Here is a 14,235-nt window from a genome sequence, read left to right on the forward strand (position 1 = left end):
AATGACCTTAATCTTTATATTTGACAAGAACAAACAACAGTGATATACTGCAGAGCGGCACCTTTGATTTCCTGGTGAATTAAACCCTGCGAACGCCTTATTTATGTGCAACTTATGCATGTGGGTACGTTTCTATGTTTTGCATTTGAATCATGCACAACTGAGCAGCAACCACGAGTCTGATATAATATTACTTTGGTTTTTGTTTTCTTTTCTTCTTTCTTTGTATCTTACTTTTCAGAAATTTCACCATAGTAGCCAAACCAGTCAAATTCTGGGAATCCTCAGTACGTCTGGAATCCATCACAAACCTATCCGGCTCTGCCGGCCTCATTACCCACTGTGAAGGTTTATATTCTGCAAAAAGGTCGTTCTGTTTTCCCGAGCCTGGATGAGGGGAACTGTGCAGATCTGATCTTCTTCGTCCACAATTCCTCACTAGATGTACAACCGGGATTCGTGTCTGACAAACTCTGAACACCGAGTTCAAATCGGTAGCAGGAGAGCGAGAACAAAGAGAAACCGGAGTAGTGGGTGTGAGCGTGTGTCGACTGTGTGTGAAGTGAGTAGTTCGCTGTCACAAAAATCACTCCAGACGATAAATCGGAAGAAACAATCCAGAGCTGAGACACTATATCGTGTCACACGTCTTCATACAAGAGCCTCCAGCAGCGGCTTGTTAGAAAGTTAAGGCCAAATATTAAACTGTTACAGTCGGAAGGTAAAGAAAAAATAAATGAAAAAGACAATTTTGTCTTGTTTTAGTCGTGTAAACGTGCAGGTTTGCGTGCGTCAAGCTGAAAGACTGTGCCAGTCGCTGGTTTATTGAATGCTCAGCTGGCAGGTCAAAGGTCAGCTCGTCACCCTCACACACACGGACAAAAAAAACTAAAAACTTAAAAAAAACAACAACAAAAAAAAAACCTTCCTGCAAATCATCTTCTCCAATTAATCCGCTCTGCTAATCTTCACTTCGTGTCTGAGCGGGTGTAACTTCATTAAAAACCTCCGCAGAGCTAATTACGAGCGTTAACCATTAAAAAAATATTAACAACGCAAAAAAAACCAAAAGAACACCCGCCTCATATGATTTTTACTCACACACACACACACACACACACACACACACACACCATTATGTGGGGAGAGAAGCCCAGCGCACGCAAGAAGCAAGCTCCCTCCAGAGCGCAATAACACCCCCACATCGAATGGGCCCCCCTCCAATGAAATGAGCATTATATTATAAGTTATTAATGGAGTCCCGCGGGGCCAAATTTAATTACACAGTAGTTTGTGGAGATGTGCTCGCACACACACACACACACACACACACACACACACACACACACACACACACACACACGTGCGTCGTGTCCAACGCGGCCGTTCTCATTTCTGTGGAATGGTCCAACCAGGTGTGATTGAACTGTGTTTATAATTTCATCAGATCTCCTCCGACGGGTCGTCTCTCGGCGACGCGTCGCTTCCCGTGCGCGGTGACTTGACAGCGGATTTGCTACGCGAGCGGATTTGGAATCCGAGAGGAAACACTGTGTATGTTTATCTTTTCTTTCATCCCCAGAACAACCCGATCCGGCTTAAGCAAGCGTTTATTAGTTTTCACATCTTTTCTGTTTTCTTTTAAAGGAAAATAGTGTTTTTGTCCTTCGGCAGGTGGATTTGAAATATGTTAGAGCAAAATGTTGTTTGCGTCAGTTTGAAATATTTGATCAGAACAGCTGCCTATGACTAAACTTACTGTAAATATACTGAGCCGCTTTTCAAATCTGTTCTAAAGCTTCTTTCTTCCTCCCAACGCCTGTCTTTCTTTTCCGGGTTCACCTGTTAAATCTCCCTCCGCATTTGTTGAGCTTCGTCATTTGTTTATGACCAACAGGTCAGCTGAACCTGTACGGATTAAAAAAATTCATCTACATGCGAGAATAAAATCAACCGTATATAACAGCAAGTAAGTGAATATTTACATGGTATTAAATCGAACAAAGTCTAACATCTACCAAAGTACGTTGTTCTTTAAAAGAAGTTGTTTTTTTCTTGGACAGGGTACAAATTATTAAAAGAGATGTATAATCTAATTGAATTTTGAGCCGTGACGACAGGCTGGGGGGAAGCGAGGGGGAGGTTGAAAAGCCGCGGCTGCTCGACCGATGATCCCTTTTTATCTGCTTATAAAAAACAAACAAACAGCATGTACGTGTATAGATCTATTTTGATTATATGGGAAGTAGACGTCTGTCAATTGACCTGCATCGCTGTCAAGTTCTCTGTGCAGCGCTTCTCGTTACAAGTGACGCTTGTTCAAAAACGAGCGGCAGATGTTAATAGACAACCTCCGGTTGTACATATGACCATAACTGGAGGATTTTTTTTTTTTTTGCGGGGAGTCATTCAAAGATGGAGAGGTGCAGATGAAGGAAACTGAAAACAGGAAGAGTAAAATAAGTTTTTAATAACCGCTCAAAACTGAATTATTGTCTTTAGGTGCTTGACTGATGATTGAAACAAAAGTCCAAATTGAAATTTTCCACAAATATATACAGAAGACAGCAGCACGAGCCCTTAATAATAATAATAATAATAATAATAATGAATCCGTCAAACAGAGAAACAATTGATTATCCTCAAATGACACTCATCTGTATTATGTCAGTCGGATAGTTAGTGGGGAATAAAGATTTTGGAATATTTAACTCTCAGTCCCGGGCTATTTTGGCCATTTTGGAATGCTTTTGATTTTTGCCTTCATTTACCATATTAAAAATGGTGACCGTGCGAATGTCTGGCAACTTTTATTTGTCTCCGGTATGACCAGACAATTCATTTTTATCACTTTGAGGAAGTTAACCAACACATTGAATCGCGTGATTGGACAACAGTGCCGTTATTGGACAACAGTGCCGTGATTGGACAACAGTGCCGTGATTGGACAACAGTGCCGTGATTGGACAACAGTGCCGTGATTGGACAACAGTGTCGTGATTGGCAATTCCTGAAAGTTCAGGGGAAAACAGGGGAGCGGTACAGTGGCCCTGAACTTTAAATCACAAAGACACAAATGGGGAAAAACCATGATGGCAAATCCCAAAAAATTAGAGCTGCAACTACAATGACAAAGCCCAAAACATAACAATTACAAAAACTGTGTTCTGCGATTTCTCGTCTTGTTGTGGTTTTTTCTCTTCTCATTTTTCTGATTGGCCATTGTGTCTCGTTGTGATTTGCACTCCAGGGCCACCGTAGTACAGCACATGCCTCACTGAACCCAGCAGGATGTTCACCGCGGCCTGGGTATGTAGCAGAAGAATTCAAGCAGAGGATTCACGCGTGAACAAGCGATCGCGTGTCTGTTGTTCCCCCGTGAGCACGCGAGCGTCTGCGTACCAGCGCGGCACCGGAGCGCCGCCGACACAGTGACAGACACGTGAACTATGGAGGGGCCGATCGCAGTGAACAGACGTCAAAGTGCGGATCGATGGGCCCCGGCAGGACGTCGATGGACACGCCTGCGGCGATGTCGCCCGGAGATTTAACAGAGCGACGGACTCTCTCCGCTCGGCGGAAGCTCAATAGACGTCCCGTCGGAGAGGCCGACCTCCAATGATCGGAGACCGCGGGGTCACTGAGCTGAGGGGATGAAGCCGGAAGAGAAATCTCTTTCGACTTTGCTTTTCTAAAGAAACATCGTTTATTATGCTTTATATCGCTTCAGTTTCCACGTTTTCCACTGGCAGAGCGACCTCCATCTTGTACTAACACCTCAGGGAACACGATCCGAGCCAGACCGATCAATCCAGAGGCCGATTAAAGATCTACTTTCACAGACGCATTCGTATCAGCGTTTGTGTTTCACAATGTACAGTTATCGATAACACAGTTTATGTTCAAACTGTAAAATATCAAGCTCCAGTTACATTTACTCTTCATAGGGTTTAATAGTGAAATCTTAGGAATACTGGCCATTAATATCGGTCGGACACTAGCCCTCAGTGGCTGCTGCTCCGAAATTCACTTCAGGAATCAGAATTCACAAATTTGTTAAAAGAAATGAAAATTGAAAATCGGAAGGAATGTTGGAATGTATTTTTTTTTATTCATTATTCCCCTTCTCGTTCTAGCTTATCTTTGTTTGCCACCTTTTGGAATTGAATAGAAGATATCACCGATTACATTTAAAGCACTTGGCACAGGCTGCTGGGTGAGAATCGCTTCGAGAGGAAAGTGCGACTGCCCCGCAATGGCACGCCTCCGTAAAGTGTCCCAGCTCGATTCTGAGGGGGGGGGGGTGCTACGCATGACCCCCGAGTCGAGCGTACGAGCGGAGCCCCGGAGGGCGTGAACATCCTGCTCACGAGTACGACGCGGTATACACGTGTGTGATTATAGCTGCTGACAGGGGGGGGGGATCACCGAGGCGAGACAGGAGACGTCCGTCGCCGGGGTCCTTTTGACCTCCGAATGGAGCCGACCTCGCCCCGGGCGGCGTTACCGAGAAGTCGGAGAGGAGCGAGCCCTTCAGAGAGGGTCGACCGGGGTCAGTGAACACCCCCCCCCCCCCCCCCCCGCCCCCATTCATGCTAAATCTCACAATGCAAAAGGGGCCATGTGCCCTTGTGCACATCTGCGACGCCCGTCGTTGGAAGGAGAGAGATACAGATGATCGCTCGAAGCTCCGTTAAGCACAGTTTTAGACGCTTAGCGTGACTTGGTCCCACTGCTGAGAGCGCTGAGAACGAGCAGATGGGTTTCAAATCTGCTCTTCTACCTGTGCATCTCCTCGTTTTTGAAATCTGCGCGGCTACTGCTGCTTCCGTCGCGGCCCCGACGTGGTAACCGCATGGTACGGTACCAGCATTAGTCAGGCAGTTGTATGGTGAGTGACCAGCAATGACACGCGGGGAAACGCGAGGTAAGAGAAGTCCAGTGTGCCTGCTGGAGCCGGAGCTTTCCATCATATCAAATGATCTTCCCCTGCAAATGGAGTTGTGATTTTGTGGGTCAAAGGCATTAACGCTATTCCATGTTATCTATGACGAAGTATCAAGACAATTATGTAGAGTAGGATCAATTTGTCCAATACGACTATTATATACTGCATATGAGAAATCAGTGCAACCTTGATGTTTTCCTCTACATGGGTCAAAAGTGACCTTACTTAAAAAAAAAAGTAATTTATCACTGATGTGTTTTCGCTCATTCCCCTCGAGGGCAGGGTTAGAGGTTAAGGGTAACGCCCCCTGCCCCCCCACCCCCCCCCCCCCGGCCTCTGGAAGGAATTCAAAGTTCCACCCGTCAGCAGTCAGGTGCTCGTCCTTCGGTTTAAAGGACAGCGACTCCATCCTGGCTCTGCCCTCTGACCTTTACAATTTGAAGGACCTGGGCTTTAACTGGCGGTTAAAGAAACGGCTCAATTAATATTCCGATGTCTTGAATTTAAAGTGTCTCGGGGGTTAGGGAAGCCACGGGGGCCACCGGTTCACACAGAGGTCAAACGAAGCATTGATTTTGACACCTTGAGTGGACGGGCGGCGACTCGGCCGGCGGTCGGCCAGGTCGTGTTGTTTTTATTAATGGCGAAGGACCCGCTCCCCCTCTCTCTCTCTCTCTCTCTCTCTCTCTCTCTGTCACTCTTCCTCCCTTTCATTTCCTGGCCGACTCCTAATGGGCGCGCTCCATCAACTCATTACTCACGCGCGTGAGCCGCCGAGCTGCGAGCAGATTGGGCAGATGAAGAGAGATCAGAGGCTCATTTCAGGCCTGACGAAGCCGTTTAAAGGATTTTTCTCAAAATCACCATCATCTGAGAAAAGTGACCGACCCTTCGGCGGACAGTGACGAATTCTGACTCCGACAGCGTGATGTCTGCGACGTTGCTGCGGAACTCCCACATGAACAGCGAACTGCAGTCCGCTGCTGGAGTGACAGGCGGAAATGTGTGTTGTGGATAACGGAGGCGACAAGCTGCAGCTAATTACCCCCCCCCCAAAAAAAATGTAAATCGACTTCTAAACGAGCGGCAGATGTTAATAGACAACCTCCGGTTTTTTAAACGGTAAATATAGAATATATTAATCCCACCATACTCTCGTGGCTGTTCCAATGATGAAGAAGAGAGAGTTAGAAAACGAGAGCGGTACCTGATGCCTTTGATTTGTGCGATGCTGTGGTGGGAGATCCTCGACAGGGCGGAGATGACCTGAAACACACAACAAGGAACATGTCAGACACAGCGATCTAAGGTCATTTTTCGACATTTTTAAAAATGCAATTACTTATTGCTCACGATTTTTATTTCATTGTCTACTTCTCTTGTTTCATTGATGGCGTTGTCGCACTGCGACAATGTACTATTTCATGCGTACTTCCCTAATTACTCATTGGCGAATGGGGATCAAACAAAAAAAGGAAAACAACACGATGAAAACAGTTGTTGACGAATAAAATAAAAAGATGAACCGTAAAAAGCAGCAATAAACTTAAAAAAAATGAATAATTGGTGGTCAGAAATTAACAGCAAACGGTGAAAAGCAAAAATCCATTCATAAAAATCATCTGTAACAACAATCAACTTTTACATTGCATAAAAAAACAAGTTGCCAGGGGCAACAGCAAACAACAAATGTACTTAACTAGACCATTGCCATGTTTTAAAAAAAAAACTGTCTTAAATTTCTATGTTTGCCGACATCTAACTGTCTTCTTTTGGGAGTTTTAGTACAAGACAATTACACCTGCACCTTTCCCTTTTTTTTCATTTTAAGCGATTTACCATCGTTCATGAGTCACACGCAAGTGGGCTCACGGCTGCGGACTACAGATGGTGGGTCCACAAGGGCTTGTTCAGGGAAGATGAGGGAAACCACCACCCCAAAACGAACACAAACACACACACACACACAACAAAACCCCGTCTCCCACGCCTCATTACCCACTCCCGGGCGCATTTCCGCTCGCAGCGCCGTGACAACGGCCAGATGCCTCCTCAGCCAGGGAGGAGAACATTGTTATCTCAACCCTGCTTCTCCTTCGGCAGGTGCAGGCATCAAAAAAAATTAAAAAAAGGCCTCTCATCAAAACCCCTCTCTCCTCCGAACACACACACACACAATGCGGCCTTGTGGTATTCAAAATTTGTCGAGGACGAGGCCGCACGCTGTGTGGTGCTGCCGTGAAGGGGAGACCACCACTTTTAGGTACTCCGGAGTACTTCACAGCTTGAAGTGGGGTTGACCAGAACCCCCTTTTTCACTCAAGTTGTCCTGAAATGTTGAACATAATCAGTTGTTGGCGAGTGGAGGAGATTACACGGAGCGCAAACGCATCGCATGCATCTACATCTAACATCGCCCTGTAGGGGAGGACCCTCGACGGGGCTATCGCTCCGCAGCATGATAAGGGGTTATTTCTCTGCGCTGCTAAAGACCCGTGTAATGGGCAGTCACGTTCATGCTTAATGGCCCCAATATGTGCCCGGTCTACCATTACGCGCCTCCTTAACATACACTCTCGCTGCAGACTGGGACCAGAACAAAAAGAAAGAGGGAGACAAAGGAGGATGAGGAGAGGGGAGAAGGACGGATGGGTCGCTAATTTAGCTGTTTAGTCAGCGGTTGGGGTTGTTTAATAAATCACACGGGGGGGCGAGCCCCTTTTGTGCGGCTGGGTGGCAGGCTGCCCACCTGGATCACGCTGCAGCTGCAGGGGATCACATATGGCAAACCGCCCCCGGCGCCATTGCGTCATCTCTCGTGCGCTTGGTCTTAACATCGTCCTCGTGGAGGGGTCAGAGCCTGATGGGTGGATAGTAAGGTGGTCAAATTCAACTTTTCCCACCAATTCCCGGGTGGCGCGATCCGCCCGTGGCTCACGTCCGGCTCGTTTCCAGGCTCAAAGAAGCAGCGGAGCTGCCGGGCTTCCGGCCAGAGAGGTCACGGGCAGTGCCAGGCCCGAGTCCATTAATATTAAGAGTCTCCACGTCTTTCCTCCACATTGAGCCGGTTTTTGTTTCTCGTTTTCCCAGCTCGTGTTAGCCTCACACACACACACACACACACACACACACACACACACACACCATAATGTGAAAAATATGTCTCAGCACTGGGAGCACTGGCGGTCCGTGACTCGCCCCCTGGCCCTCGGTGAGAAATGCTAATTTTGCAATCTGTTCTCAGGTCAAACGAATCCTCACACGTGACGAAGGCACAAAACGACGGACACATTGTGTTTTTTCTATTTCATGTCGAGCTACACTCTCACTTGAGAAGTGGCCTTTTGATTTTTATGTGACCACTAACAGAAACGCTCTACGGCAGACGTTAAAGCTTTAACGCTGAGCGGCTGTAAGTGAAACTATAAAAATAGATTTTTTTTCCCAGTATCTCTTCAAGAAACACATTTTGTGGAGCGTGATGTCTCGTAACGCCACTCCGTTCAATTCCCCTCTTTCACAATCTAATTCATCCAGACTCAATTTCGCATTTGCGACTGGGTCTGGATGAATCTCTTAACTTAATTTTTGATTTTCGAAAGCAGGGGGGGCCCTCATCAACGAGCGAGAAAAAAAATCTGCCCCCGACCGGGAGGAGGGCCAGATCCATCTGTGCGAGCCCGCTGATTGGCCGGGGGTTTTTCCAGGGCTGCCTCCGATACCACTCTCTTCACCCTCTTCTGATCCCGTGCTTCAGTCAAATCCTTTGATTCTCTACACATTATTAATTTCCCTCCCCCCCCGGGGGGTGGTCTTAACTCTGGGGCTAGCCAGAAAATAAAGCCTCTCTCTCTGGAACATGCAAGAAGACAAGTCGCATGATGGAGTGACTTTTTGAAGGTCTTCTTGGGTTTCTTAAGCCCCAAACCAATATCTCGCCTTAATTACTGCACCACCCCGCAGTTCCATGAATCCCTTTACCCACATAGGACCCTGTTCGACAGTCCGGAGAACGTAGGTGAAGACACATTTCAAATCAGACAGGACATGGAGTCTCATGGTTAGATTGATATGTAACATTTACAATCCATTTACTACATCAGAAGTTTGTGTGTGTGTGTGTAGCACAGGGCGGGGCGGTGCGGGGCGGGGCAGCGGGGACAAGGATTGCACTCCGGGGCTTAACTGCGAGCCGAGGCCGAGTGTTTGCAAACACGCGTTTCCCCCGGCAACGGGGGATCCTTGACCGAATACGCACGGTCATCATCTGCGAATCAACGTCTGAAGACACACCCAAACGCCAAACGCCAGTCGTTTGGGTCGCGCAACAAAGACGTGGAATTGATGAAAAATTCACCACATTACACTATTATGCCCCCCCCCGACGTTATTTCTCTCTCTCTCTCTTTCTCTCTCTCTCTCTCTCTGGGCTCTTCCCCGAAACAGCTCATGTCCCCAGCAGTGTGATACAGTATATTTCTGAAGTATTCACACTTTGATAGGACAGCATTCCTCCGCCGCTTATGCGAGCCTGCCAAGGTGGCAGGCGTGAAGCGAGAAAAAAGGGGAAACAGGACGGGGAAGAAACCAGGAACAGATGGCTGAGTGGGAACCCTGCGTGCCCAACATCAATAATAGACCGACAGAGGAGGACGGCGGAGTCCATCTACCAGTGTGTGTGTGTGTGTGTGTGTGTGCGTGTGTGAGCGTCCTACTGTCCCACTGCCTCCGGGAGTCGCTCTTTTTTCCCTTTCTTTCTTCTATCCCTTTCAGATTCCTCTCAGTATCATGCAAACAATTAACACACACACACACACAAAAAAAATCTCCTCCAAAAAGATCAACCCTCGTACTTCCAAGGCCGCGAAGCAACAGAGGTTCTCTCTCTTTGCAGAGACGCAACTTCAACTTTAATAATGAAAATCCGAAAACATATAAAAGATAAAAGCAGGACTGCACAAAGGCGAATCATTTCAAAAGAACAACTTGAACAAAACATGTTCATGAAAAGGGTAAAAGTGAAAAAAAAAGTGGAAAAAAAGGCATCAAACCAGCAATGAATGAATAACAAGGGAATAATTGCCTGGTGACTTTGGCCTGCAGCCAAAACACACAGTCAGTTAGAGAAATGTAAATACAACGGTTCATAAACTAACACCTGGGAGACGCTGTGGTGTACAGCTCTATCTGTCTACATTAAGTTTGAATTTAATAACGGCTATCGATGATAATAATAATCATCATCCATTGCTGATGGGCGGTTAACGAAAGTGAAGAGTTGCAGCGAAAGAGAGGTCACGTGGTTTTAGTTTGACTCTTGTGCGTGTGACATATTCAGATATAACCTGGACATCGAAACTACTGTATATGGATATGCCAGTTGTATGCATATACGTGTCTAATTTGATGTCCATCAGAAGATCTTTTCCCCGAGAACCAACGTATCAAGCTCGGAAGGAAGGCCACATGCCGAAATTAGCATTATGGCCGAAAACCAAAACATTCCACCGATTAAAAAAAGTAAAATATGAACTAAGAAATAAGCTTCTGTGATAAATTACAAAAGGGAACAAAATATCAATCCCTAGATAATAATAATAATAATAGTACTACTTCTACTAATAATAATGATACATTTCATTTATCGAGCACTTTTCATTGCTCAAAGTGCTAAATGATAAGATGCACTTCTACCACCCTGAATCAAAGTGGGAGTGAAAGACACAACACAAATCTCACGGGATCGTGTCATGTTGTGTCCCGTACCCTGTCTGAGGCACAATGTTAAGTGGCCCGCAGAAAGGAAAAAAAACAGAAGCTGCATGAGTGAGCGTGATTAGCCTCCGGGCGTCGTCTTCATCCTACGTGTCAAAGTTGCGGAACGCGACCGGGAGACGGGCCTGTGCAAACCCTCATCCCACAGTCAGATTGGCGCCTGCCACATTGCACCAAAGCCCCTTAAATCTGACCCTCCAGCTGCTTGATTACAGTGGATTTCACCGCTGGGACCAAAAGCCACAACGAGTGCCGCCGCCGCCGCCGCTGCTGCTGCCGCCGCTGACCCAAAGACCCCATTTTGCCTCTGTGCCCAAAAAAAAAAAAGCCTGTAAGCCTACACTGGGCGCTCGGCCCACACAGAGCGTACAGAAACACGACTGACGCCCAACCGGTTGAAAATGTAGGTTATAGCTCGGCAGATAACGCTGAACGGGGGTTTTAGTGGGAAAGTTGGGGCGGATCCCCGGTCGACGGGAATATGTGCCTACGAATCAGCTCTGGGGCTTAGTCGGCTTTAGGACCTTGAGCATCGATTCCGAGCCGAAAAACCTGCTCGGCCTCTGAAGCGCAAAAAAAAAGCGGGGCGGGAGGCGGCTAATGTGTGCAGACGCCTGCCAATATGCTGCAGCCGCGTCCGTGACCTGTCGGCATTTCGCGCTTAATCACCGCACGCGGGGACCCGCTCGCGTGCCACCGGATGCCTGCACATGGTCGCATGTGCTGTGCATGAGCCGGCCTATGATTACACACACACACACACACACACACACACACACACACACACACGCAACGTACGCAGAAACGCACGCTCGCAGATCAATGGTCGTCCCGGCCTGCGACACTGGCAAAGAGGCAGGCCCCTGGCGGAGACGGGGCTTAGAGGAAGTCGATGATCCAGATGTCCGAGGGTCAGACAAGAGGATGACGATCAGGGAATTAACAGCTCCATGAAGCAAAGACGTAGCCGCTGACTTTGCCAAGGATTTGACGCGGTGTGTTTTTATTATTACTTAAAATGTGTTCACTTCACGGACCTCAGAGTCATTATTCCATTTCACATCTAACGCGCAGGAGCCCAAACAAAAAAACCCGCATCTCGGTCTCAATGCTCCGGGACATGCAGCGGCAGACGCGGTGGATTTACTCTCTTCGCGTGCAGCGTTTTTTTTTCCCCCCCACCGCCGCGGACCGAGCTAAACGGTCCGGTTAAAAGGGTTCGACGCGGAACGCCGCCTGGACAACTCCGCGCTGGGCTTAAAGAGAGCAAATCCACTTTTTAAGCCGTCTGAGCCGCGCGGCATTAATAACCCGTGTAAATGAGCCACGATCGCATCGACAATAGCACGCGCACACTCTTATGGTTGTAACGTGCGCAGCTTATTTGTTGCCAAGCCGGTCCAGTCTCAGTGAACGAATGAGGAGGAGGTGATGTGTTTGTAGTATCGCGGCAGTGTTTGGGGCCTGGGGGATGAGCATGGGAGGGGGGTAAGGGGGTGGGTTTTGGGAGCAGGGGGTTGTTGGTGGTGGTGGTGGTGACAAGCGTCTCGGAGGCATTCGGTGACTCAGCAGCAGGGGTCGGGCGGAGCTGCCTCCACTGAGGAGTCCTGAGGAGTTTGTGTCAGTATTAATGGTTGATTTTGCAAGTGTTCTGTGCTCTAGGGTTGAGTGTTGACAGATGGTTGTGCTGGTTCCGGCTTGTCGAGTGTGCTGGTTGTCTCTGTTTTATAATATTGTTTGTGACCATATTGAATATAAAAAAGGACGTAGGCACCGGGTCTGGAGAGTTATGCAGATGCTGCGGTGCCTAGAAAACCCGCATTCTTTCAAATGACCAGCAGAGGGCGACTCAGTTGGCAGCAGACGTATCAGAAAAGATACAATTTACGGCACGTTGTCCTGCATGTCTGATGTATGTCAAGTGTAACTCGGAAACCAAGAGTTCAAATGAAGGCTAATTAAAGGCGTGGGTTGTTGCTGTGATGTGACAAACGTGTGGCAGAAGGCGGCGCCGGATCACAGAGGCGAGTCAATAAGCTTCCTCTTCCCTTCCTCTCACATTCCGGGTCCGCGACTGGAAGTGAGGGCCGAGCCGACACGAGGAGAGCAAGAAGAAAAGAAAACAATGACAGATTGTCTGCAGGGCCGAGTTCCATCACGAAGCCATTGGCGAAGGGAGGTATTTTGCCCGCTCGCCAGCGCCTCTGGTCGTCCGGCTGCAGGTCAGAAATGAGCGGAGATCAGACGCGCAATCTGCCCCGCGATTACTCGGGATCACAACGCGCCGCCGAGAGACAAGGTCACGACCCCCGGCCCCCGACGAGTTGCTGAGAGGGCTTCGCTTACACCGCGACGGAACGAGCGCATCTGTGGTTGCTTCTCTTGGCCCACTTCTTTTTCTCTTGTGCCTGTTCCCAAGCATGCGCGTGACATTTGCATGCGAGACTGACTATAGACCTCCTGCTGTGGTGAAAATACCCCCCCACCCTCCCCCCCTTGTTGCCATGCCATGTTTTGAACACAGCCGTGTGTGTGTGTGTGTGTCGGGCTGGGACCCGCTCCGACCTGCAGGCCGACCCGTCGCTGACATTTCAAATTCCGCTGCAGAACCTACGAGCAAAAAACGTTGCCGTGGAGATGTCATTAGCGGCCTGCGAGAAAAAAAAAAGGGCCGCGAGAAAGTCGCCAAAGAGGCAACCATGTGCGTCGACGAGGTGTGAATCACGGGCGGAGATCTGGGCAACTGGGAGAAGTCCAAAATGTGGTTAAGCGCTCCGCTGTGCTCGGAGAGGACAGCTCGATCTGCGGATTAGAGGCCAAACAGTGCGCGTTTTTTTTCTTTCAAGATTATATGATGCTGATACGATCGGAAATGCACTGGCGCGCCTCGTGTGAACGCAGACATGGGAAATAAACTTGCAGAGCCACGGACGCGCGGAGGCGGAGGCAGCCAGAAATAGACGAAGAGCGATTATGTTCACACTTTTCCGCTCATGTGCATTCGTGTCCTGACAAAGAAGCGCTTGCACAAATCAATACGGGGCATTTGTAAAGGCCTGTACATCCCGTCTGTGTCCGTGTGTGTGTCGGACCCCTCCTGATGCTGCGGCATCTTGCTTTTTTCTGTCCTTTTTTTCCCCAAAAGACCCGTAAATCTCTTTGGTCGGACTCGGTTGCTCGCCGAGCACTTTCCGGTCAGGTTGCCGGACAACGGCGTCTGGCTCACGTCTCTCAACAGCAAACAGCTGCTGCCTTCAGCCGGGCCGTGGGGTTTGTCACGCACAGTCGCCGTCCCCCTCCTCGCTTTCTTTTTTTTCCCTCTTTGGAGCAGCGGTTTGGGGCCACGCAGCCGAGACAACCGCGGTCAGAAAAATCCATTACGGTTTCGTAAGTATGTCAAATCAAGCGAGTCCCATAATTAGAAAAAAAAACCCCAACTCAATGAAATACTGATACGGCCACGAATTTAATAACTTGGAATTGTTTTCTAGAACAACGGCAGAATGGAAAGT

General features: G+C 48.3%; 1 protein-coding gene across 9 annotated transcripts in view; it reads right to left on the reverse strand.

Moving 5' to 3' along the window:
- Positions 1-14,235, reverse strand: part of vav2 (vav 2 guanine nucleotide exchange factor) — a 166,345-nt gene that overhangs the window by 40,116 nt on the left and 111,994 nt on the right. For all 9 annotated transcript variants that reach the window (XM_035608960.2, XM_035608962.2, XM_035608959.2 and 6 more), the window contains exon 3: positions 6,156-6,214. In XM_035608960.2, coding sequence (XP_035464853.1) covers positions 6,156-6,214 — 59 coding nt within the window. The remainder of the gene's footprint in view (positions 1-6,155; positions 6,215-14,235) is intronic.

Source organism: Scophthalmus maximus, chromosome 20 (genome assembly GCF_022379125.1).
Source record: "Scophthalmus maximus strain ysfricsl-2021 chromosome 20, ASM2237912v1, whole genome shotgun sequence".
Lineage (NCBI taxonomy): Eukaryota > Metazoa > Chordata > Actinopteri > Pleuronectiformes > Scophthalmidae > Scophthalmus > Scophthalmus maximus.